Source organism: Scyliorhinus torazame, chromosome 23 (assembly GCF_047496885.1).
Source record: "Scyliorhinus torazame isolate Kashiwa2021f chromosome 23, sScyTor2.1, whole genome shotgun sequence".
Classification (NCBI taxonomy): Eukaryota; Metazoa; Chordata; class Chondrichthyes; order Carcharhiniformes; family Scyliorhinidae; genus Scyliorhinus; species Scyliorhinus torazame.
This window is the reverse complement of record NC_092729.1, coordinates 44,563,304-44,590,375: the sequence shown is the minus strand read 5'-3', so window position 1 is coordinate 44,590,375 and position 27,072 is coordinate 44,563,304. Positions and strand designations below refer to the sequence as shown.

The 27,072-nt window shown below is 44.2% G+C and overlaps 1 protein-coding gene and 1 long non-coding RNA gene across 2 annotated transcripts in view; both read right to left on the bottom strand.

Moving 5' to 3' along the window:
* LOC140399748 (uncharacterized) overlaps positions 1-27,072 on the bottom strand; it is a 1,084,547-nt gene that overhangs the window by 693,338 nt on the left and 364,137 nt on the right. The gene's annotated exons all lie outside the window — the stretch shown is intronic.
* The window catches only part of LOC140399532 (uncharacterized), an 80,481-nt gene continuing 62,368 nt past the window's right edge, over positions 8,960-27,072 (bottom strand). Inside the window, exons 3-9 of the mRNA XM_072489071.1 lie at positions 26,718-27,008; positions 21,967-22,257; positions 18,435-18,536; positions 16,905-16,932; positions 16,672-16,724; positions 13,098-13,135; positions 8,960-9,678 (exon numbers count right to left, since the gene is read on the bottom strand). Coding sequence (XP_072345172.1) covers positions 9,655-9,678; positions 13,098-13,135; positions 16,672-16,724; positions 16,905-16,932; positions 18,435-18,536; positions 21,967-22,257; positions 26,718-27,008 — 827 coding nt within the window. The 3' untranslated portion in view covers positions 8,960-9,654. The remainder of the gene's footprint in view (positions 9,679-13,097; positions 13,136-16,671; positions 16,725-16,904; positions 16,933-18,434; positions 18,537-21,966; positions 22,258-26,717; positions 27,009-27,072) is intronic.

Below are 27,072 nucleotides of genomic sequence, written 5' to 3'. Positions count from 1 at the left end.
TCTCGAAACTAAAACCATCTGCGCCTCTGGGGTCAGGTAGCCTCTACTCCCATTCTATTCATGTCTTCGTGTTGACGCCGCGGAAACGTCCCTGTCTTTCCTACTTCCACCACTTCCCCCAGCAGCGAGTTCCAGGCACTCAACACCCTCGCACCTTAAATCTGCGTTCCCTCGTAATTGACTCTTCCACTCTGGGAAATGAGCCTGACTATCCACTCCTTCCAGGCCACTGATAATTTGTGAATCTCGAACAATTCGAGTTAATCCAACCTCTCATAATAGCTAATACCATGCATATCAGGCAACAGTCTAGGGAAACTCATCAGTAACCTTTCCAAAGTCGCCTCAACTTCTGGTAGTGTGGCGATCAGAATTGTGCGCAATCGTCCAAGCATGTTCGAACTAAGGTTCCCTGCAGCTGCGGCATAACTTGTATTTTCTTATACGTAATGCCCCTCTCAATGAAGGCAAGCTTGTCATATGGCATCAAAGAGGTTCACAGCATGAAAACAGGCCCTTCGGCCCAACTTAACCATGCCGCACAGTTTTTAGCACTCACCTTTTCCCAATTGCCTGCATTGGGTCATATCCCTCAATACCCATTCAATATCCATTTTCCCATATAACTGTCTAAATGCTTTTTAAATGCTTCTTAATTACCTAACCACCCGTGTTGTCGTTGAATTCCCGTGTTGTATTTGGGGAATTCACGATTCCGATGCTTTCGAAATCGAGAGGCGCTGGTGGTATATTCCTCCTCGACATGGACGTGACGTTTGCCTGTTAGGTCTGCAGCCAGAACATTGTGTACAACGGTCAAAACGTTGCCTCAACATTGTCTACGTCGAGAGGAATCAGCACAATGTTTGCTTCAATATCTGAAGATGTAGCTTTGTAATTAATTCTAGGATTTCGGGGTCGCTGGCTGGGTCAGTATTAATTGTCCAAATGTACACTGCAAAATGACACAGCGACGTTGATGGAGCAGACCGATAGTTGGAAAATGAAGTTGAATGCATACAGACGGTGACATAGTGGATAGCACTGCTGTCTCACAATGCCAGAACGCCCAGCTCAATTCGGCCTTGGGTGACTCCCTATCTGGTGTTCGCACGTTCTCCCCCTGTCTGTGTGGGTTTTCTCCGAGTACTCCGGTTTCCTCCCACAATCCAAGGATGTGCAGTTGAGGCGCATTGACCATGAAAATGTGCCCATTCTTGCCCAAATGTTTAGGTGGAGTTATGGGCCAAAGCTTTTTCAGAGGATAGGAGGAGAATCAATTACCTGAATGGCCTCCATCTGCACTCTAGCGATCCTATGGATGCGAATACGTGTAAAATCATACATTTTGGGAAGAAGATGGAACGACAATGTAGAACAAGGTGTAAAGTAATAAAAGCGTTTGAAGAACAAAGGGATCTGGGTGCATCTGTGCAGAGATCATTGAGGGTGGCAGGACCTGTAGAGAGAGTATAAAAGCAAGGAAGTTATGGTGACTTTACACAAAACACCTGTTTGACCTCAGCTGGAGTATTATGTACATATCTGGGTGCTACACTATAGAAAGGATGTGAACTCATTCGGGCGAGTGAGAAGAGGTTTACAAGAATGGGTCCAGCGATGACAAGCTTCAGTTATGAGGTTTAGTTGTCGAAGTTGGGACTGTTGAGCTTGGAGAAATAAACGTTCAGAGGAGTTGGATGGTGATGTTCAAAATCACGAGGGAGCTGGAAAGAGTAGAGATGGAAACACTGTTCCCACCGGTGAAGGGATTGAAAATAGAGGGGGTCAGACTGAAGCATATTTACAAAAGAAGCAAATGTGATGTGAGAAGAACAAGAAGTACTTTATTGACAGGACCAATTGTTCGGTTCTGGAATGCTCCGCCTGGAAGGCGGGGACGGAATACAGTCGAAACATTCTAGACGGCATTAGACAATTACTGGAATATAAATAATATGAAGGAATGCATGGACAAGACAGGGGAATGGCATTGAGTCATAATGCTCTTTGAGGAGCAGTTGAGAAGACGATGGCCCAATGGCCACCTTCTACACCATAGTAATCATATGATTCCATCAGTGTGATCAACGTCCAATTCCCATTTCTTTCCAAAATTACGCATCACCGGGAAACGTGCTACAACTTGGAAACACAGCTTAGCAAAGTCGAATTTCTGTCTTCAGTACGTGATTAGCGTGGAACAGACTGTAGAGATAGCCAACCAGGCAGTCCAGAAACAAAACGTCAAGACCTCAGTATGTCGCCTAGTTTCTCGTTTGGTTGCATGTTTCACTTCCCTCTTTCTATTGCCCAACCTGACAACCGTGCCCACTGCATCCTGCTGTCAGTGGAGTTATCTGATGGGAAAGGAAACAGACTAATCCAAACACATAATGGGGAAGTTCGTTGTGGTCACTGCGATTAAACAGGCTTCATTACTGAAAGTCTGCAGTTTCGGATCAAGTAAACAGCAATCTTAATGCCACGTTACATTTTCTGACTCACATATATGTAAAGAGGCTGAACAATGAACACCAATGCTTCATTCGGCAATGAGCAAAACACACACACAAACACAAATATATATATATATATATAAAACACTTTCGATCCGGATCTTTCTGAAATAACCCTTATTTCACGAAGTCATCAGCTGATGGAGGCTGTTTGCCGCCATCAACAATCATTTCATCTTGGGACTTATTTGGGTTATATTATTTGGGTAAAAAAGTGTCCTGAATTCATCAGGCTGCATCGGCACGTGGTCAATGTGGGAGAGATTCCCAAGCCACTACTGCCAGCTATAAATTGCAGCACACTCAATTCATAAGGAGAGATTAGCATGGCGACACATTGGTTAGCACTTCTGCCTCACAGCGCCGGGGACCCGCCTTCGAATTTGGCTTTGGGTGGCCGCCTGTTTAGAGTTTACACGGTCTCCTTGCGTCTGCGTGGGTTTCCTCCGGGTGCTCCGTTTCCTCCCACAGTTCAAAGATGTGCAGGCTAGATTGACTTGCCATGATAAATTGCCCCTAGTCTCCAAAGGTATGCGGTTTGGAGGATTGGCAATGGTAAATTGTCCCTTACTGTCCAAAGTTGTGTTTTTTTATGGGGACAGGGCGGGGAGTCACCTAATGTAGGGCGCTCTTTCGGAGAGTCGATGATGACAGTAGTCCTTCAAAAACTGTCAGCATTCACTCATATCTCAGAAATGTTTTAAACAGCATGGAATATATTCTACGAAGATGAAGAATACAAGATGACATTTCCAATATAGGAGCAGATAATTATTTCTACCAACGCCCTGTTATATCAGAATGAACACAATGATTTACAGGTTTCCAATATTTACCTGTTTCACAAAGAAAGAATGGGGCAAGATGGCAGATTACAGGAGGTGTATGGGTCATTTAAAATTTGTGCGGCTTATGCAGGTGGAAGCATTGGGAGTTTTCATAAAATCAATGTATTCAAGGGAGGAGAGCGCCCATATTTATCAGACAGAGTTATGGCCAACTTGTCCAGAAAACTGATTTGCTTATGTTGACAGTTATCTGCACATCAATGGAATCGTGTGCCCCTGCAGGACGCACATCAATAGGACGAGTTGCCTTCAAAACTGTGCATTCCTCCAGTGTCTTAGTCAGCCTAAAGACAGCACTCAGTCGTAACAGATCAATCCATCAACAAGTTAAATATGGAGGCAGAAGTAAGGGTGCGCTCCATGAGATCAGTGAAAAACAAACAATACTGGTTGGTTGGATAAAGTCGTCTGCTAAGCCTAGATGTGAAAATGTTCAGAATGACAGCAATGTGCTGGATTTATGACTTAACCTGTATAAATATAGTCAGACATTAAAATTTGCAGAGTGCCATATCGGATCCTTCTCTGGAATTGAACTCTCCCTACTGGCTGGAAGAATTCTGCAATCTAAACCGGTACCCACGTCTTCAATGATTAATTTGTGCAATTCGTCCACAACTATTTAATGTAGTCGGAAGGATACTCTTATTGAACCGTCGGACTGGCTCGGCACAAAGGGAGCGCCTAATTCATTTACCAAATATTCTTAGTGCTGCAAGCTTGCCTGAGGCCGGTCTGGTCAAGTATCATAAAAGTCTGTAGAGTAGAACTCACAACAGGAGGCAAATTGATAGATTGCAGAGCCATTTATATGGGCTAGACTTGCTGGAAATTGCGCAGGCGGCCGAGGCTCGGAGACAGATAGGAGTTGAAGTCGTGTTGACAATGTAAGGACTAGTTCTGAACAGGTCGGAGGCCAGACCTCCATTGGATAACCAAATGGGGCAGAATGGTGCTGCCGCGATGTAACATTGAAGCATAGCTGGTATTTAGGAATGGAAAGTGAGGTTATATGAACAAAGTTGAATTTAAAAATATTCATTAAAAAAAAAAGTCACCAGGACTGCAGAAAAGAGCAGAGAAGATACCTTCAGCAGGGAAGAAAGAAAGTACCAAAGAGCTTCAGGGTTTGACCCCGAGCTCGAAAACAGAACAAGAGACTGAGATTACAGTTAAACGTATTAACTGAAGTCAGGAGACAAAATTGCATTCACTGGGAAAGGCCTCATCAACGAGTTTGATTCAAGAATAAGCCAACCTTGAGCGAGAGGTTACAGGTGTATTCTGATAACATCCCGAAAGATGTTCAGGAAGGAAATATTGAGTTTTATAAGCTTCTAAATACATTCGGCTACAGGGATAGTGTGTTCGTGGCACAGTGCAATAAAAAGGATGAGGCGTTCATGGAACCGGTCAGTAATTTGAAAGAGAGACTGCCCCATTCGTTCAGCTCGATGGACAGGAAATACAAACCAGAATATGTTACACAAGGTGCACAATTAGACAAAAATGGAACCCATGAGAGCTATCGTGGCTCTGTAGAACCCATGTTGCTCTTTTAAAATGAGCACAGCTATTGGAGAGGTCCCGAAACAGATTTAGTAAGGAGCAGTGTAAAACAGATCCCTTTATATGTTAGATCACTAGGATCAAAGCAAGAGGCGTGTACCCACAATGCCCAAGTTGATATCAAACATTATGTTGTGAAGGGGGGTGGTGATGTAAGAAATTAGAATGGGACAAAGAGTTAAAACGTTGAGAAAGTTGTGTTATGGTACATTGTTTGAACAAAGGTAGTGTAGGATTGTGTAACTGTAGGTCTGGACTGCGCCAGTCCAGGTTCTGCAGAACAATTAACCCTTTCAGGAGACGTGTTATTTTTTTTAAAAAAATAACAGCTCCACACAGCTTTTGCGTTTTCAATGCAGATTCTTAAAACATAAGATCGCAGGAAGGTTTTGAAAGACTAACGAACCAAAGGCAACATCAACCATAGCTGGATGGCACCTCATCAAATTGTTGAGAAGCAGAAATGAAGCATTTTACCACAAGAATAATGTGGACAGGCCGGCTGCTGTTTTTCTTACTGGCTTACAGCATAGAGGTTACAGGAACATCGACTGGACTGGATTTCAGAACAAAGACTTTGCCCAAATATTCTCTTAACAGGTGCTAGCCGGTGAGAACATGTTACAATTTAAGCACTGCAAGCTTATTATAATTTCCGCCGAGATCATTTCATAGTGCAGTACACACATATTGTACGCACATCCCAGACTTGGAGACATGTATACATTTTCCTGGATCGGAGGCCAGGGACACTGTGGCGAGTGACTCACATCCTAATTCACCACAGATGTCCATGGTGTGATAGAATTCTCTCCACTTGCCTGTATTAGTGCTGCTCCACAAACAATCAAGAGGCTCGACTTCACGGATCACAATGTAATCCGTTTGATCGATAACCAATCGTCAAATATCACTCTCTCCACCATCGCAGGGCAGTATCCTTTATCATCTAAATATTCATTTCAGGAGCTCTTGGAAGCTCATAGGAGAAAACCTCCCAAGATCTCTAACGCTCCCAATCCAGAACAGCAGGAGCAACGTACACATTAGATCAGACCACCTGAAGGTTCCCTGACAAGCCGCTCACCATCTTAACTTATAAATGTAATACCGTTCCTTTATTGTCTCTCGGTCACATTTCTGGGACTTCCTGACTGGGAGGGGATGGGCCTCATGCTTCACCTCTTCAGATTCCGTGCAATCTCATGTTAGAAATGGCGCATGCTCCATGAAGCAGTCTTGAAGATTTTCAGTCGAATGATAGCAGTGTTTCAGTGGTGAGATCACCAGGAGTGCTGGTGCACCGACACCACATGGACACAGTTCAGCACCATTTTATCAAGGGAAAGAAGGGACTGCCATGAATGAATAAAGTACAAACATAAAAACTGTACCTCGCCTTGTCAAGATATAAGGAACCTCTTTTAAATCCATATCTGAACATTGCGTCACTTTAATTCCTGTCTTGCTGGCTGGTCCAGCATTGCAAAATTAGGGTTTAAACGGCTGGCTTTCGGTTTTGACATCCCCCCCCCCCCCCCGCCCCCTCCCCCCCCCTCCCCCCCCTCCCCGCCCCAGCCCCCGTGCTTTATATGTTCGTTGAACTGGCGCAAAGTGATTCCCCTCCATGTTGTGTTCTGTGTGACAGGGTCACGTGAAGTACCTTTGATGGACTTGGCCGGGAGCCCCTTGGCGCTTTTGGAATTGCTGGTCTTGTTCGATTCTCAATTGATATTGCTGCAGTCCCTCAGAGCCTCTGAAAAAGAAGGCAGGATCCATTTTGGTTTTCATTCTCTGCTTTGACCTAGGAGGCAGCGCACAGTAAGCCTCGATTTTCGCTATCACCTCACTGCCTGTCAAGTTTTAATGCTTCCAGCCAGCCTGTGTAAGTGCCAGTGGAGGCTAAAGATCTCTTTCAGTTTAGGACTTGTGCCTGAACACCTTCTTCTTCCTGCACAATGTGGGAGCTGTTAGCAAGTAATCCATTTGATTATGATTCGGCAACTATGAGGCCAGAGATCTGAATTCACTCTCACCTGTTGAATTCTTCCTGAGGTTACAGAACAGAGAGAGGGGCTGTTTTACAACCCATTCAAGACGTTCCTCTTCAGAACTTCATTGTCACTCGGTGAGGGCTGGTTTTCCATCTGGTGGCCCTGACATAGAATTGCACAGACTTGAGGGGAATCTTCTCTGTCAAGCCCAAGTCACTGAAAGTCAAGGCAACGTCCCAGGCGAAGCATTGTAACCTGGGCGTTCAAAGTGAAGCCAAATACTAGAACATGCAAACCAATCGAAGGTACACAACACCTCGCATTCTGAGGTCACCAACTGCAAAAGCCGCTATGTCAGCAGCCAAGATTATCATATCTCGCCCTGTTTAATTCCCATTATTTACATCCTTCCGCTTCCCCACTGTGTGACTTTCTTGTGGAAGTGTAGGGTGGAAGGGGTGTGATGGGAGTAATTGGATCAGCGGACTGTTGCTCTATTATTACCAGGATATATTTATATCTGCTAATGTTATGAATAAACTGTTTCTTTATGTTTTTTCTGAGAAACCTGGTGCCTGTAAGTCATTGTTGCATTCTTGAATCAAATAACTCAGGAAAACATACAGATTATTGGTGAATTCACGTACTTTGGGGCTCTGGAGCCTGTGGGGTTGTAAACTACCGCGCACTAGCCGACGGTGTCACATCGAAGGACCTTAGATCGTCCTTAGCACGTTGAAAACAATGCCTTGTCTTTCTGACACACGGTATGTCAATTTTCAAAGTGCAATTTCCGACATATTGTACAGTGATAATTTGCATTTCATCAATTTAACTGGTGAATAATTTTGGCTCGGACTCACTGTATTGTTCCCCTGAACTTCGTCCAAACAATGTTCTCTTCTGCCTTCACATGGGAGTGCAGAAAAGTTTCAATGCAGGAAGGATGACACATTGAAGCGTGTAATGTTCCTCAACATTCCCTATCATTCCTGAGTAGGATCCACAATATGAGTGCTGTCTATTCAGTACCACTTATATACAAGTATGGAATAAACCCAGACGTGAGCCAACTAAATGTACTTATTGAGTACAAATCATTGAATGGAAGAAACGGTGCCCTCATGTATATGATTTCCACCATGGGCAGAGTGCAATTTGAACGAAAACCAACATTGTTTGAACCATGAACTGCTCACTATTTGAGCAGTTATTTAATTCTTTATTTGAATTGTAGAAGTGTGCATCAATACTGTATGAACCTTCCCAAAAATTCGCTGAACTCTATATCAATGGACAGTTCTATGACGTGGACAATTTATGATGTGCAGGTGACGTAGATTGGCCATGATATATTGCCCCACATCGTCCAAAGAAATGCAGATTAGGTGGACTAACGACGCTGAATTGACCCTAAGTGTCCAAAAGTGTTCAGGTTAGGTGGACTGACCCCGCTAAAGTGCCCCTTAGTGTCCAAAGATGTGCTGGTTAGGTGGAGTGGTCATCAGAAATTGTCACTTAGCATCCAAAGATGTGCAGGTTAGCTGGAGTTACCAGTCTAAATTGACCCTTTGTGTCCAAAGGTGTGCAGGTTAGGACGATTGGCCATGCTAAATGTTCTCTTCGTGTTCAAAGATCTTCTGGTTAAACTGATTGGCCGCGCCGAATTAACCCTTAGTGTGCAACGGTGTGCGGTTTACGTGGGGTTACGTAGATAGCTTGGTGGAATTGGCCTAGGTGTGGTGCTATTTTAGCTTGTCGGTGCAGTTTCGATAGGCCGGATTTCCCCCTTCCCATCTGCAACTTAGTAATTCTATGCTTCATGTTTAAATTACACAGGTTTTCAGCAAACCAAAACTCAGGGCGGCAAATGGGCCATGGAACAATTGTGTTCTCCATAATGAGATTATACAGTGAGCATGACGAACGGTTTTCCTTTGTAGAAGGAATCCAAAGTAGGAAAAAAAAACACATTTCACATTTAGTCAAACCATTTATCAGAGCACACGAGATACACATGCTCGCACAGGGAACAGGAGTAATCTTGAACGTTCTTTGGAAAGGTCTGTCTAAGATGGCTCACTGGAAGTTGCAATGCTGCTGCCGGTAAAGTTCATTTAGCTTTGGGCACCTCTACTCAGATTCTGCTCATTTTTATCAATTACATTCCACGGATCTATGGCATTCCATACAAAAACCTACGTATACGATGTGTCAGGTTTTGGGCACATCAGTATGAATTCTGTCGCTACATGCATATGCTCCCATATGCAAAGCATGTGTTGTAAGCAATAAGAGATATCAACAAAAACTACAATATAGGTGAACAATAGACTCCAAGGCGTTCATCTTTAAAATTCTTAATCTTTACCAGCGAGCTTTTAAGCATAATTAGATATTGGACAGAAACGAAAATCTGATCATTGGAGTTGCACACCTGTGCTAAAACCATGCTTCATTCGGTGCTCAAATTGGGAAATCAGCTTTTGGAAAATGAGTAAGGGTAATCTAAACACTTCTGTCAGCTTCACAATTCTGCAATAAGGGAGTTCATTCTATCTGACACCATTTCGGTTATATATTTCGAAGTTGCATATGTCAAGCAGACGGTAATCAGAACGTTCTTTTCCTCCATTTGCAGATCAGAATGAAAGCCAGTCTCCACTAATGCGGATTCAGCACGTCCACCAACAAATTTGCACACCTGAACTCCTACTGGTCGTTCTACACGATTTCAGAATATATAGTCTACAATGAGTAACATGGAAAAAGGAAAAGATTAGTGTACGAACATATCTATCCATCCATCTATATACCTAACTATCTATCTTGAGATCTATTTTTTAAAATTAAATTACAGCGCAGTACAGACCCTTCGGCCCTCGATGTTGCGCCGACCTGTGAAACGACTCTAAGGCCCATCGACACTATTCCTTTTTCGTCCATATGTCTATCCAATGACCATTTCAATGCCCTTAGTGTTGGCGAGTCCACTACTGTTGCAGGCAGTGCATTCCACGCCCTTACTACTCTCTGAGTAAAGAACCTACCTCTGACATCTGTCACATATCTATCTCCCCTCAATTTAAAGGTATGTCCCTCGTGCAAGACATCACCATCCGAGGAAAAAGGCTCTCACTGTCCACCCTATCCAATCCTCTGATCATCTTGTATGCCTCAATTCAGTCACCTGTTAACCTTCTTCTCTCTAACGAAAGCAGCCTCAAGTCCCTCAGCATTTCCTCATAAGATCTTCCCTCCATTCCAGGCAACATTCTGGTAAATCTCCTCTGCACCCTTTCCAATGCTGCCACATCCTTCCTATAATGCGTCGACCAGAATTGCATGCAGTACTCCAAATGCGGCCGCACCAGAGTTTTGTACAGCTGCAACATGACCTCATGGCTCCGAAATTCAATCCCTCTACCAATAAAAGCTAACACACCGTACGCCTTCTTAACAACCCTCTCAACCTGGGTTTCAACTTTCAGGGTTCTATGTACATGGACACCGAGATCTCTCTACTCATCCACACTGCCAAGAATCTTACCACTAGCCCAGTACTCTGTCTTCCTGTTATTCCTTCCAAACGCATCACCTCACACTTTTCCGCATTAAACTTCATTTGCCACCTCTCAGCCCAGCGCTGCAACTTATCTATGTCCCTCTGTAACTTGTAACGTCCTTCCGCACTGTCCACAACTCCACGACCTTAGTGTCATCTGCAGCTTTACTCACCCATCCTTCTACGCCCTCCTCCTGGTCATTTATAAAAATGACAAACAGCAGTGGCCCCAAAACAGATCATTGTAGTACACCACTAGTAACTGGACTCCAGTCTGAACATTTCCCATCAACCACCAGCCACTGTCTTCTTCCAGCTAGCCAATTTCTGATCCAAACTGCTAAATCACACTAAATCCCATGCCTCCGTGTTTTCTGCAGTAGCCCACCATGGGGAACCTTTTCAAACGCTTTACTGAAATCCATATACACCACATCAACTGCTTTACCCTCATCCACCTGTTTCTCACCTTCTCAAATAACTCAATAAGGCTTGTGAGGCACGACCTACCCTTCACAAAACTATCTCTAATCAAATAGTTCCTTTCCAGATGATTAGGCATCCTATCTCTTATAAACCTGTCCAAGACTTTGCCCACAACAGAGGTTCACTGGTCTATTGTTACCGGGGTTGTCTCTACTCCCCTTATTGATCAAGTGGACAACATTTGCTATCCTCCAGTCTTGTGGCACTATTCCTTTGGACAAATATGACTTAAAGATCAAAGCCAAAGGCTCAGCAATCTCCTCCCTAGCTTCCCAGAGAATCCTAGGATAAATCCCATCCGGCCCAGGGGACTTATCTATTTTCACACTTTCCAGAATGGCTAACACCTACTCCTTATGAACCCCAAGCCCTTCTAATCTAGTAGCCTGAATCTCAGTATTCCCCTCGGCAACATTGTCTTTTTCCTGTGTGAATACTGACGAAAGATATTCATTTAGCACGTCTCCTATCTCCTCGGACTCCACGCACACCTTCCCACGACGGTCCTTGACTGGCCCTACTCTTACTCTACTCATTCGTTTATTCCTGACAAATCTACAGAAAGCTTTAGGGTTATCCTTGATCCTACCTGCCAAAGACTTCTCATGTCCCCTCCTGGCTCTTCTCAGCTCTATCTTTAAGTCCTTCCTATCTAACTTGTAACTCTCGAGCGCCCGAACTGAACCTTCATGTCTCACCTTTACATAAGCCTCCTTCTTCCTCTTGACAAGTGTTTCGATTGCTTTAGAAAACCATGGTTCCCTCGCTCGACCACTTCCTCCCTGCCTGACAGGTACATACTTATCAAGGACACGCAGTAGCTGTTCCTTGAACAAGCTCCACATTTCCATTGTATCCATCCCCTGCAGTTTTCCTCTCCGTCCGATGCATCCTAAGTCTTGCCTCATCGCATCATAATTGCCTTACCCCAGATATATCTCTTGCCCTGCGGTATATACCTAACCCTTTCCATCACGAAAGTAAACGTAATCGAATTCAATGGCAGCCATTAGCTGCTGTGCCCTCTGAAGGTAGCCAAATGTATTTCCAATAAAAACCTTCCCAGATCTAAAAATATCACTACTCACCATTCCCTGGCAATTACATAAAATCGAATTGTGGTCACTATCACCAAAGTGCTCACCTACCTCCAAATCTAACACCTGTCCTGGTTCATTACCCAGTACCAAATCCAATATGGCCTCGCCTCTCGTTGGTCTATCTACATGCTGTTTCAGGAAACCCTCCTGCACACATTGGACAAAAAGGAACCCATCTAAAGTACTCGAACTATAGCGTATCCAGTCAATATTTTGAAAGTTAAAGTCCCCCATAACAACTACCCTGTTGCTCTCGCTTATCCGGAATCATCATTGCAATCCTTTCCTCTACATCTCTGGAACTTTTCGGAGGCCTATAGAAAACCCCTAACAGGGTGACCTATCCTTTCCTGTTTCTAACCTCAGCCCATACTACCTCAGTAGACGAGTCTTCATCAACCGTCCTTTCTGTCACCGTAATACTGTCCTTGACATACAATGCCACCTCTCCCCCTCTTTTACCACCTTCCCTGAGCTTACTGAAATATCTAAACCCCGGCACCTGCAACAACCATTCCTGTCCCTGCTCTATCCATGTCTCCGAAATGGCGACAACATCGAAGTCCCAGGTACCAACCAATGCCGCAAGCTCTATCTATCTATCTATCTATCTATCTATCTATCTATCTATCTATCTATCTATCTATCTATCTATCTATCTATCTATCTATCTATCTATCTATCTATCTATCTATCTATCTATCTATCTATCTATCTATCTATCTATCTATCTATCTATCTATCTGTCTATCTATCTATCTATCTATCTGTCTATCTATCTATCTATCTGTCTATCTGTCTGTCTGTCTGTCTGTCTGTCTGTCTGTCTGTCTATCTATCTATCTATCTATCTATCTATCTATATATATATATATATATAGCTATCTATCTACCTATCTATGTATTTAATTATCTATCAATATATCTATTTATCTCTCTCTCTCTCTCTCTCTCTCTCTCTATCTATCTATCTAACTTTCTATCTATCTATATCTCTCTTGGAAAATTATACGTACCATTACGTTTATTTGCGGAGGCTCATTTACATCTTCATCTGAAATAAAACACATGAATGGTCCATCATAAATGCCTGTTCCAGTATCGAAAGAGTGGATGGCAATCGAGACGAGGTAGGGGCGCAGTGGTATTGTCACGGAAGTGGCAAGTTGGCAAAGCTCGTGGAGTGACCTGGGGACCCAGGTTTGACCCCCCCCCACCCCCCCCCCCCCACCCCCCGCCAAAAAAAAAAAGTAGATGGTGACATTTGAATTCAATTTAAAAAAGTCTTGCCCACAATGTGGTGGATTCGTAAAGGACCTCTGAAACGCCATTCAATTCAAGGGCAATTGGAGAATGGGCAATAACTACTGGCACAGCCAGCTACACACACATCCTGTGACCAGAAAGTCAATGAACATTGCAGCTTTCGTCCAGAAGGGGAAAAAAACATTTCGGGAAGCAATTTGCCAAATTTTAAAATCACGTTGTAAAAATGATTTGAGTCATTTTGCCGGATTCTGAGAAATAAACTGTTTCGAGTCCTTTCATTTCCAACACCGTTCCAAGTTTTCAGGTGCAACAGAGGCATAGAATATAAAGATGCCTATCCCATGTGCGTTTGACCGGCATCTATTGAATCCATAGAGAGACCAAACGCCCCACCCAGCCCCTCCATGGTTATTCAGGTTAAACAATGGCATATTTGTGCCTTTAACATTCAGACCTGTTTTTGATATTCGGGGACTAGAACGATACATGAGTGAAAAAACAGTAACATACTGACCAAACATAAGCAGGAGGAGATTATTTGGCCCTTCGAGCCTGCCCTGCCATTCGTTACGATCATGGTGGACCATCAGGTTCAGTATCCTGATCCCACCTTCCCGGCATATCTCTTGAGCCCTTCAGCCCCAAGATCCTCATTTTTGAATGTACACGACGTTTTGGCCACAACTAATTTCGGCGGTAGTGCATTCCACAGGTTCACCACTCTCCTCACCTCAGTCCTCAACGGTTTACTCCTTATCCAGAATCTATGAGCTCCTAGTTCTGGACTCCCCCACCATCAGGGACATGTTTTCGGAATCTGCCCTGTCTCATCCTGTTAGAATTTTATCAGTGTGCTGCAGATCACCTCTCACTCTTCCAAACTCCAATAAATGTAATGGTAACTAACTTAGTTTCACCTCATATGTCCCAGTATCGCAGGAATCATCCTGGTAAATCGACGCTGCACTCCCTCCATAGCAAGAACATCCTGCCTCAGAAAAGGAAACATATACTGCACACAATACTACAGATGTGGCCTCACCACATGCCATGCATAATTGTAGTAAAACATCCCTAGCCTATACTGAAGTCTTCTAGCTATGACGGCCAAAATATCATTGGTCTTCTCTCCTGCCTGCTGCACCTGCGCGCTAACCTTTAGCGACTGATGCACTGGCACATCAGGTCTCGCTGAGTTCCCACCTCCCACGTTTATCAAGGTCCCACATGGCAGACGGGGATTAAAACTAATATCACATGCGACTCCGGGTGGACTGGCTCACTGAATACAGAAATGACTTGGTTATTGAAGACATGATGTGGAGATGCCGGCGTTGGACTGGGATGAGCACAGTAAGAAGTCTTACAACACCAGGTTAATGTCCAACAGGTTTGTTTCGATGTCACGATCTTTCGGAGCGCTGCCCCTTCCTCAGGTGAAGGGGCAGCGCTCCGAAAGCTAGTGACATCGAAACAAACCTGTTGGACTTTAACCTGGTGTGTTGTAAGACTTCTTACTTGGTTATTGAAGACAGAGAGTAGCAGCGGAAGGGTGTTTTGTTTTGAAAATGGGGATCTAGCTACTGGTTTTCCATAGGGATCAGTGCGGGAGCTCTGTTGTTTGTATACCATATAAATTCTGGAGGAAAATATGGGTGGTCTGATCAGTAAGTTTGTGGATGACATGATGATTGGCGGAGTTGTTGATCGTACTGAGGAGTGTCAGTGGATACAACAGAATATAGATAGATTGGAGACTTGGACACAGAAATGGCAGATGAAGTGTAATCCGGACAAATGCGAGGTGATGCCGTTTAGAGGATCAAATCTAGGAGTGCATTATACTGTAAATGGTAGAACCCTTAGGAACATTAACATTCAGAGGGATCTGGGCGTGCAGGTCCACAGTTCCCTAAATGTTGTAACACAGGTGCCCAATGTGATTAAGAGTAGATATGACATGCTTGCCTTCATCAGCTAGCGCATTGAGTACAGGAGTTGAGAAATCATGTTTCAGCTATATAAAACCTTGGTTAGGCCGCATTTTGAGTGGAGTGCGCAATTCTGATCGCCACACTAGCAGAAGGACGTGGAGGCTTTAGAGAGGGGGAAGAAGATATTTACGAGGATGTTGCCAGATATGGAGGACATTAGCTATGAGGAGAGGTTAAATAAACTCGTTTTATTCTCACTAGGACGACGGAGGTTGAGCGGCGACCTGATAGAGGTGTACACAATTATGAGGGACATCTACTGGGTGGATAGTCAGAGGTTTTTTCCTTGGGTAGAGGGGACAATTACTGGGGGAGCATAGGTTTAAGGTTCGAGGGGCAACGTTTAGAGGAGATGTACGAGGCAAGTGTTTTACACAGAGGGTAATCGGTGCCTGGAACTCGCTGCCAGAGGAGGTGGTGGAAGCAAGGACGATAGTGATGTTTAAGGGACATTTTGACAAACACATGAATTCGACGGGAATAGAGGGAGACGGACCCCAAAAATGCAGAAGGTTTTAGTTTAGCCCGGCACCATGGTCGGCACAGGCTTGGAGTGCCGAAAGGCATGTTCCTGTGCTGTAAATTTATTTCTCCTTTGTTCTAAATCCTATGATGAGCGAACGCTATACATGTTAGCTCAACTCACCGTCCTGCTCTCCGCAATGTTCCAGTGAACCCCAGCTCAACTGGAGGAACAGCACCTCACCTTCCGATTAGGTAATTTACAGCCTTCCGGAATTAATAATCAATTCAAGAACATTAGACTGTGAACTCTCTCCTCCACCGCCACCCATTTTTATTTCAATCAATTTATTTTCATTTGTTCCATTGATCTGTTCCCCATCCCGCGACCCCACTTGAGCTATTTGTTCCTCGTTGCCCTCAACACAGTGCTGACCTTTGTTCCTCCATTCACACATTCTGATCTCTTTTTGTTCCACTATCAGCATCCTTGTTTGCCATAATCACCACATTAATATTAATTTCGTCTTCCTGTGCAAGACATCTTAGACAATCTCCCCCTACTCCTGGCCCTCTCTCCAGCTCCACCGCTTCACGCCCCCCCCCCCCCTCCCACACACACACACACTCAGAACAGTATAAATCTGACCTATTTCCATTTCCCTCCAGCTTTGTAAAGGCGTCATGCAGACGGGAACATTTAACTTCCTTCGCTCTCCACAGATGCAATCAGAGATTCTGAGTTTGTCCAGTATTTTATGTTTTTCTGCCTTTAAAACATTTTTCGTCACAGGAATTCCCCAAAAACGTCTACAATAAATTCTTGATCATGAAAACTAGCGACTAGCATCGATTCTGCACTCACACGTGCCATCATCTTCTTGATACCTTCGAGTTCCACCTCCTTTGGCTGGAGCACTATAAAATATGGAAAACGGCAATATGTTATTTTGAATGAAGGCCAAACTAAATTTACTTTTTAAAATACACCAAGTTTCGGAACGATTCATCTGCATAACGCAGGTAATTATTGTGCAACTCGATATATTGAATAAATGTGCCATTATCAACATTTAATGCAGCAGATGATAGTCTCACCTCTCATTGAGTTGACTTCCTGTTCGCCCTGTTGTGAAAACAGATGGTGAAACATGTCAAAAAGGTCGTCGGTTTTCCTCGAAATTGTCCTCCCCATGCCTGAATACGCAAGCTTCGTACTGGACATACGTTGTGTGTGAAACTCAGCCGAGCAATCTAAGTAACAGTGAAACTGCGCATGTTTAAGTGAAGGAAGGACCTGCCGAGTCTAGTTGGGATTCAATTTGGTCCAATAGCATGTGGCGGCCTCCTTTGAATTTTGGGCAGCCATTTGACAGCTCGCAGAGCTTTGTTTTCCTATGTTTGAAACGGAAAGGAACTTGGCCTCTTTAATAAAAGGTGGCAAATTCGACAATACAAACTTAGAAAAAATAAAATACCTCTCGATCGTTTCAATTTGTATGTATAAATCAATGCACCCGGTTGGATTCTGACCTTGGGTTCCTGTCTTTCTGGAGTTTGCACTTTTCCTCTGCTCCGCCGCGAGCTCCGAATACCACACACAGTCTCGGTGTATTGGAATTGCTGAATACAGTTAGCGTCAAAACATGTGGAAAGGTCCTGACAATATTGACCATTAACATCCTAAGAAGTACCGATGAGGTTGATTGGCCATGTTAACTTGTCCCTTAGTGCCCGAGCATGTGCAGGTTCGGTGTATTGGTCATGATAAATTCTCCTTAGCGTCCAAATGTGTGCAGGTTAGGTGCATTGGCCATGCAAATCTACCGCATAGTGTTCAAATGTTAGATTGGTCTACGGGGATGGGGAGGATAGTGGGATTGGGCGGCATGCTAATTTTGATGGGACGAAAGGCCTCCTTCAACAATGTATGCATTATATGGATCTCAGGAATTCTCCCATTTTATAAATACGTTTATCTCAAGGCTGATGGACATATCTATATTGTTTGCTTAGCTCGTATTTTGACTTTCCTTCAGAACGAACAGTTACTTTTGCGTGCCTCCTCACATATTGAACTATTTTGTCAATCGAAATTAACCTTCGGAAATTTTGCCACTGGGAAATACAACACTGAATTTCTGCGAAGGATGACCATAGGCACATGGAACAGGGATGCGCGTGCAGAACATTTAAGGAATCCGCCTCCATTGGCATCCATCAGGTTAGATGATGTGACCATGCAAAAATTGCCCTCTGGTGTCCAGTGATATTGTTAGATGGATTTGCAAAGCTATATTATCCCTTTGTATCCAAAGCTATGCAGGTTAGGTGGATTCTCCATAATAAAAAAAAATGTCCTTTAGTGTCGAAAGATGTGCGGTTAGGTGAGTTATATTTTTTTAAATGTTGCTCATTGTCCAAAGATGTGCTGATTAGGTGGATTGATCATGCTATTTTGCCTCTTGCTGTTCAACGATGTGCAGGTTAAATGTGTCCCCTTAGTTTCCAAAGGTCTGTTGGTTAGGTTGCTTGACCATGCTAAGTTTGCGCCTTAGTGTTCAGAGCTATCCTGACTATAGCGATTCTCTGGTTCAATATATAGAACTGTTTTGCAAATGTACTCACGACGCTTGATGATAACGCCAGCAATGAGCGCCGCAATCAGTAAAACGATGATGAAGGCAGCACACACTGGGTCAATGGCCAACGACATGTTCTTCTGTTCAACTAATAAGTGATAAAATGGGAAATCAGTGTAAGAATTTTTCGGGGGCGGGGGAGGGAATGTCAACACTTCTGGCAGAGACCATTATGATAATGCATGCATCTTTCGATACCTCCGCCACGATAGAGTTTTTCGGTTCATGTATCATTATGTAAAAAGCGATTGCAAGATGTCACGCTTGATAGGCAATTTGTTCTCCTGATTCCAATGGCAGCCGTTAACTGCTGTGCCCTCTGAAGGTGGCCAAATGTATTTCCAATAAAAGCCTTCCCAGAGCTACAAATATCACTACTCACCATTCCCTGCCAATTACATAAACTCGTTTCTCAGTCAACTTTTGCAGTGTTATTAGCAAATGTTTATCCTTCGCCATCAACTGATGAATTTCATGTCTAATTTAGTTCACTCAAATAATGGCAGGTTGATACAGATGCCTGAGGCATCTTCCCACCAAACATACCTTCGCATGGTTTGGCTGCCTAACCTTAAATCCAAGGGCTTGTGATAAACAAACATACACCACAGACTGATGTTCGATACAACTGTTTACAGCACATTTGGTGAAAAACCATACGAACTATTGGTACATCCTGCAAACTATCAAACAGAAACTCATTACCTACTTAGAAACGTAGAAATGGTATGCGGCCATATATATACTGTCTCAATTGAACGGATTCGGAACACTGTGTGTGAAGGACGATCACTTCAAGCACGTCCTAGCTCAGTTCCGTTGTGGTCAGCGATAAAAAAAACAAGGGGCCAATCTAATACCAACTCAAGCCGCAGCCGCCCCCACCCCCACCGCCACATACACACAAACATTTCGCCAACTACATAGCCGCATTTCCAATCCATCATACTTGATATCCTTTGCAACGGGCTTGTTCATTTTGCAGACAGAGCTTTTCATTGGCCGCATTTGGAGTCCCAGTTCAGGATTCTCTTAAATTTAACAAAGAACAAGAATAAAGAACAAGGAAAATAACAGCACACGAACAGGTCCTTCAGCCCTTCGACCATGCTGCCCGTCTGATCTAAATCTCCCTCCCGTTCCGGGGACCATATCCCTCTATTCCCATCCTATACATGTATTTGTCGAGATGGCCTTTACTGTCACTATCGTTCCTGCTTCGACTACGTCCTCGGGCAGCGGGTTCCTGGCTTCCACCACTCTCAATGTAAAAAGTTTCCCTCGCACATCTCCTTAAACGTTGCCCCTCACACCTAATCCCTAGTAATTGACTCTTCCACCCTGGGAAAAAATCTTCCGACTAATCACTCTGCCCATGCCCCTCAAAGTCTTGTCGACTTCTATCAGATCGCCCCTCAATCCCCGTCATTCCAGTGAGAACGAAACAGATGTTTCCAACCTCTCCTCATACCTAATGCACGACATAACATGGAGCTTCATATCGCAGTTAGGATGTCAAATATAATGCCAACATTCATGTCGAGAGGGCTGGAATACAACAGGAGGAATGTACGGCTGACGCTCTGTACGTGTGTGCCCATACCCTATTTGGAATATTATGAGCAGTTATGGGCTCGGAACCTGAAGAAGGATGTGTTGTCCTTGGTGAAGGTACAGAGGAGCTTCACAAGAAGGCGGAATGAAGGTCTTGTCATACGAAGAACGGCTGAGGGTTTTGAGGCTTTACTTCACTGAATTTGGAAGGTAGTGGGGGTATCTCATTGAGACTTACAGCTTACTGAGAGGCCTGGATAGAGTGGGCGTGTAGAGGATGTTTCCACTATTCGGAGCGACTAGAACCCGAGGGCAAGCATCAGAATGAAGGAACTATCCGTTAAACCATAAATGTGGAGGCTCTACCAGTTTAATTTGGATAAATGTGAAGTTATTCACTTTGGTCGGAAAACAAAAAGGCAGATTACGACCTGAACGGTTGTTAGATTGGTCTACGGGGATGGGAGAGGGGAGTATGCTGCGGGAATTGGGTGTCCTTGAGCACTAGTCGCTGAAAAGCATGCTGGTGCAGCAGACGTCAAATAATCCAAATTGCATGTTGGCTTGAAATGACAGGTTTCGAGCACGGGAACAGGGATGTGTTGCTGCAATTATACAGGGCCTTGGTGACGTCACAACTAGAATATTTTGTGCATTTTTGTTCTCCTTCTCTGCAGAAGGATGTTCTTGCTCTCGAGGGAGTGCAGCGAAGCTTTGCCAGACTGATTCCTGGGTTGGCGGGACTAATGTTTGAGGAGAGAATGACCAGGTTGGGATTGTTCTCGCTGGAGTTCAGAAGAATGAGGGGTGATCTTACAGAGACTTATAAAATTCAAACAGGACTAGATAGGGTAGATGCTGATGGAAGGTGCCCATGTTGGATGTTTCCAGAACCAGGGTCACAGTCTTAGGATTGAGAGAAGACCATTTAGGACAGAATTGAGGAGACATTGCTAAACACAAACAGCAGTGAGCCTGTGGAATTCATTACCACAGAGAGTAGTTGAGGATAATACATTTAAAATATTCCATATGCGGCTAGATATGGCACTTGAGGCGAAAGGGATCAAAGGCTCTGGCGAGAAAGCAGGATCAGACTATTGAGTTTGATGATCAGCATGATCGTGACGAATGGCGGAGCAGGCTCGAACGCCGAATGGCTTCCTCCTGCTCATATCGTTCATGTCTCTGTGAACTTATTCAGCTAGCGCGCGGTGAAACTTTACAACTCATTGTCGCAGAAGGCTGTGAAGGTCAACTCACCGAGTGGCTTTGAGACAGCGATAGATAGGTTACTTGATTATTAAGATGTGGAGATGCCGGCGTTGGACTGGGGTGAGCACAGTACGAAGTCTTACAACACCAGGTTAAAGTCCAACAGGTTTGTTTCAAACACTGGCTTTCAGAGCGCAGCTTCTTTACCAGGTGAATGAAGTGGTGACTTCCACGAACTCATATATAGACAAAGTCAATGGTGCAAGATGCTATATTGAATGCGAGTTTTGGCAGGTAATTATGTCTTTACAGGTTCAGATGTTGCGACTGGAGAGAGGGATAATCACAGCTTAAAGAGTTGTGAATTGTCTCAAGCCAGGACAGTTGGTAGGATTTCGCAGGCCAGATGGTGGGGGATGAATGTAATGCGACATGAATCCCAGGTCCCGGTTGAGGCCGCACTCATGTGTGCGGAACTTGGCTATAAGTTTCTGCTCGGCGATTCTGCGTTGTCGCACGTCCTGAAGAACGCTTTCCCGAAGATCAGTGGCTTTCAAAGTATCGTCTTGCATCTTTGACTTTGTCTATATATATGTTTCTGCAATCAGCCTCTTCTTACAATAAGTATCTCATATATGTTCAAATTAATGGGAACATTCTGTTAACTTCTATTATCTTCTGTTAACAGAATGCCGACAACGAGTAAAATATTGAGATACAAAAAATACCGCTTGTTTGTTGATCCTTACCTTTCTCGGTAACCTCCACAGATTTGCTGAACGGGGACAGCTTCCAATGTCCCAAAACAAATGTTTGGTAACGGCAACTATAATTTCCTAAAGAATCCAGATCCGTGACATTTATAGCAAATGTCAGCTTTTTCTGACCATCGCTCACTTCGAGAGTTTGTACATGTTGTTCGCTGGGAATTCTGTGCAAGTAAAATATTCCCCCGGCAAACCGAATGTCACCTTCGCAGGAAATAAGGACAGTGTCACTGTTTGATCGGCGTTTGCTGATGGTTGGCGGCGAAACTTTGTCTGTAACAAAGCAGAGACAAGAAGTTGAGATGCACAACAAATAGCGTTTGATTTTAGTCAAAACGATGATGCGCTGAATTTCGGAACATCAAATCAAAATGTGATTAAGAGGGCCTACAAAGCAATCCAGGCTATGCAGCTCCCACCGGATCCGGTATGTTTACAGTGATTGTTCCCAAGAATCACACGTCAATGCAATGTGAGGGTTAAGAACGGGCATATCACGTATGAACAGAGAGCGTATTTACATTTCACACCCAGAAATCCCAAGTTAATTAAGTTGTTTTACGGGGCAATTAGCGACACTGCTTAAGACTGATGAAAGCGTTACTATCTCCCATACGGCAATAAGGTCACCAAGACCCGAAAGAAGCGAGAAACACATTTTAGAGTTAAATAGAAGTTACACTTAAATAAAAGAACGGATTCTCTTCACAAGGAGCAGCAGGAAGAAACACCAGCCCTGCAGTGACACTCCCTAAAACCGTTCCTGGACAATGTTTGAGGCTTGTTGAACTCACTCCCGCCTACCAGACGCACATTGTAGTCCCATTCTTAATGCCCCGGATGTTATCTCATTCTTTGTTCGTGCCGACCGCGCACGCGAAAATTTGGCAGACACCCCAAGATTAGTGTTTTCACTGAAAGAATCGAATGGAGAGATGAATCAAACAAAATAATTTCATGCCCAACCTTCCCCTTTGGTGGAAAACTGGCCGAAGAGTCCATTAATATCTCATGATAGACGAGAACCCAGGCTGGAGAAGATTTCCAACTCAACATTAGAACATAGAACATATAACATAGAGCACACAGTGCAGAAGGAGGCCATTCGGCGCATCGAGTCTGCACCGACCCATTTAAGCCCTCTTCCGCCCTATCCCTGTAACCCAATAACCCCTCCTAACCTTTATGATCATTAAGGGCAATCTATCATTGCCAATCCACTTAACCTGCACATATTTGGACGGTGGTAGGAAACCAGAGCACCCGGAGGAAACCCACGCAGACATGGGAAGAACGTGCAGACTCAGCGCAGACAGTGAGCCAGAGGGGACTCGACCCTGGGGCCCTGGCGCTGTGAAGCCACAGTGCTATCCACTTGTGCTACCGTGCATCCATTAGTAAGTTTTATGGACAGTTGATGAGATTCGTATCCTCCTGCATCAAATCTTCGCCGCGGACCTGACAATAAACTAGACTGCCATGAACCACTTTTTTACTTTTCCTTATGTCAATCCTTAAATACATTTTTACGGTTCATTTTTATATCGTAGTCTTGTTGTCTATAGGTCGCCGTTTTCGCCCCTGTATCTGATCGGTCCAGTAAATATTTGCTGTTCCCCAAATTGGTCCCAGGTTCTAACGTGCCCCAAATGGGCAGGCACCTGGGAGATGAAACTCAATGCAGTGAAATGTGAGGTCATGCATTTTGATAGAAGAAACTTGGGGAGGCAATCTCGGTTCAATGGCTGAGCATTGAGGAGACTCCAGGAGCACGTGGATCATGGGGGTCACGTGCATAATTCTCTGAAGGTGGCCAGGCAAGTTGAAACAGTTGTTAAGAAGAGGATCCCTAGTATACAAAGCGAGTCATTGAGATACACGCCAGGAGGTGCGACACCCCTACAAATCTTTGGTCAGACCACATTTGGGACTCTGTTTAGGGCACCTTATTTCAGGAAGGATGTTAAAGCCCTGGAGAGAGTTCAGGTGAGTGTTCCTAGAATGATAGCAGGAATGAGGAATTTTAGATACAAGGAAAGAATAGAGAAATCGGAATTGTTCTCCTTGGATCCGAGAAGATTAAGAGGTGACCTAACTGATGTGTTCAATATTCTGAACATTTTGTCAGAGTGAAGAGGGATATTCTGTTTCCAGTAGATGGTATGTCAGCGACGAGGGGATCACAATTTCAAGATGCTCATCAAGAGGGCTCGGAGTGAAATGAGCAGAAATGTTTTTACTCAGGGAATTGTTGGGTTTGGAATGCGCTGCCTGGAAGAGTGGTGGATGTGGATTCCATCGGAGGTATCAAAAGAGAGCTGGATACATATTGAAAAGGATTAATTCAGAGTGCCGCAGAAATAGGGATGGAGAATGGGGCAAGTTGGGTAGTTCCATCGGGAGCCGGTGCAGACACGATGCGGCCAATCGCCGCCTTCTGTGCAGCAAACAACAAAACACACGAATTGACGAAGAATTCTACAGTCTATATTTCATTTTGATGTTCACCTTTGCTTCCTTAGTTAACCACGGAGGATGCACACTTTGCGAATCGTCATTGCTCATTGGGATACATCTTACGGAAAGTTAATAAGTTCCCTGTAAACGTCAGACACAACACCTGTATTCTCCTAACTTTTGTGATCGACATGTTGTCAAATAATAAAAACAATGGAATGGAACGTGCCTGCTGGTAAGCATCCTATTGCGTACCACTGGAGTTCAGAAACAATAAGGCAAAGAAGGTGGCCACGTCGCCACAGTCCCGATGACCATCGGCTGTTACCTCTTTGAATGTGAGTGTTGAATGGTGGTGATTTCGCCTGAGGATGATCACAGCTCAGACAAGTTTGAGAAGCCAAGGCCTTCATAGATAACCGATTGGAAATCTTTTGGAAACCTTTGGACCTTCACAAATAACCGTTTTGAAACCTCTTGGAAAGAATATGGTCGATGAAAAAATGTGTGTACTGGTGTAGGTAGTTGGAACACGATTTTACCATTGTGACAAATCCATGTGCCCAATACAATATTTGTCGTCGAATCAATTAAGGTATTTATTGAAGGAATCCCTTCAACATCCCACTCTACTTCATGCAAATATACTGAGGCAGAATTAGCGGCAGCGATGGTAACAAGTAAATCAATGATAATGATATTGATAACTGTACATTTTAGAATTTACGAAAGTAGCATTTGGGTTTGCTGGAATCATGGACCCCAAGTTGTGCCATGTCTTTGATAAGGTGTGGCCGAGACAAATATATTTGGGTTGACGTTGTAATCTGTTGTGTTGCAACCGTTGCATTATTTTGGATCACCGACCCCTGAACTATCCTATTCCCTCATCTCGTTCGCCTTTGAACTGACTCAGAACGGTAAAACAGGACAAGGCTTTCGGAAGAGGTATGATATGATATAATGATAAAGAACTGTTAGACAATTGGGGTCGCCATGGCGGCACATTAGTTGGCACAGTGGGTCAGCGCTGCCTCTTAGCTCATGGGATCCGTGTTCAATTACAGACTTTGGGTCACTGACTGTGTGGTGTTTGCACTTTCTCCCGTGTCTGCGTAGGTTTCATTCGGATGCTCCGAACTCCTCCCCTCAACTACCCTAACAGTCAACTAGAAAATCAGATAGGAACCGGAGAACATTGGGCTGTATTCCCCACCGGCAAGATGCTTCGTTTTGCCTGCAGCACCGGGGTTTCCTCGACGGCGTGGGTTTGCCCTTCAATGGGAAACCCTATTGACCAACCGGCGTAACGGATTACCCGACGCAGAGTGATCTCTCCCATCCGCTGCCAATCGCTTGTCAGTCGATTTTGAGATCACCCTTTTTGTATCCACTCCAGCAATTTTAAAGTTCGTTTTGTTTTCAACCGTGCCTCTAATTCACCACAACATAGTTTAAGTTAAATTTTTCAGACAGGGAAATGTGGAAAACCTTTCCAGCAGAGGTATAACTGGTGTAAACTTATACATTTGGCAACGATCTAAAAACGTGTTGTCAAGGTTTTTATGGTCTCAGAGAATCATAGATTTTACAGTGCTGAAGGACGCCATTCGGTCCAGAGAGTCTGCACCGCCCCTTGTAAAGAGCACACTACCTAACCTCACAACTCCGCCTTGTCCACTGAACCCAGGAACCCCACCTCACCTTTGTGGACACTAAGGGCAATTTAGCATGGCCAATGCACCTAACCTGCACATCTTTGGACTGTGGGAGGAAACCGGAGCACCCGGAGGAAACCCATTCTTCAATTTAATCCGTAGGAGCCGATTCTGCGTTCAACGGGACACATTACTTCAAACACTCCGCTGCGAATTTCATTGCCAGCAGGAGGTGCGCACCTCAGCAGTTCGCCGAGAGTGCTGAACGGGACAGATCCTGGCAATCTGCTGACACTGCTTCTCGCTGCTTGTAATGCAATGCAGAACAATTAGGCAGATGGAGTATTGTTCCCCCGAGAAATAATACTGATTATTCAATTTTAAAAACGAGCATTTGATGAGGAATCTGAACGTTTACTTCCTTGTTGGCCGACAAGAGACCGACATTAGCCTGGAAAAATATAACAAAAATATTTGAAGTGGCTAGCTTGGCAGACCAATGTCCAAAGGCCAAAGTGAATCCCATTGATATTCGCTTTGGGGGAAACCGATCTGATACTTTCAGAGCAATCGGCAGTTGATGTAATGACACAGGCGGACTCAGGTTTGGTATCATACCTCCAATGTGTATCTGAACGGGATCGCTCTCATCTGAATGTATCCATCCGTTCTTCTTCCAAGTCTGACATCGGCAAATATACTTTCCTGCCCTGTCTACAGAGAAGGAATGATCTAAATATGTCTTGCATTGTATTTTCTTAAAGTCCTTATGATCAACATCTTGCCCATTGTGAAAATATTCGATCCGTGTGGCAGGACAGTCGCACCGGCAACTCAAAGTTATTTTCTCTCCGGTAATAAACTTCCGAAAAGCTGGATCCACAGTCACGACTGGTTTCCGTAAACGATCTGGAATAAAAACAAAACGCATTTAAAACAATGTATGTGCAGAAACTAATGTCTGCAGATCGCA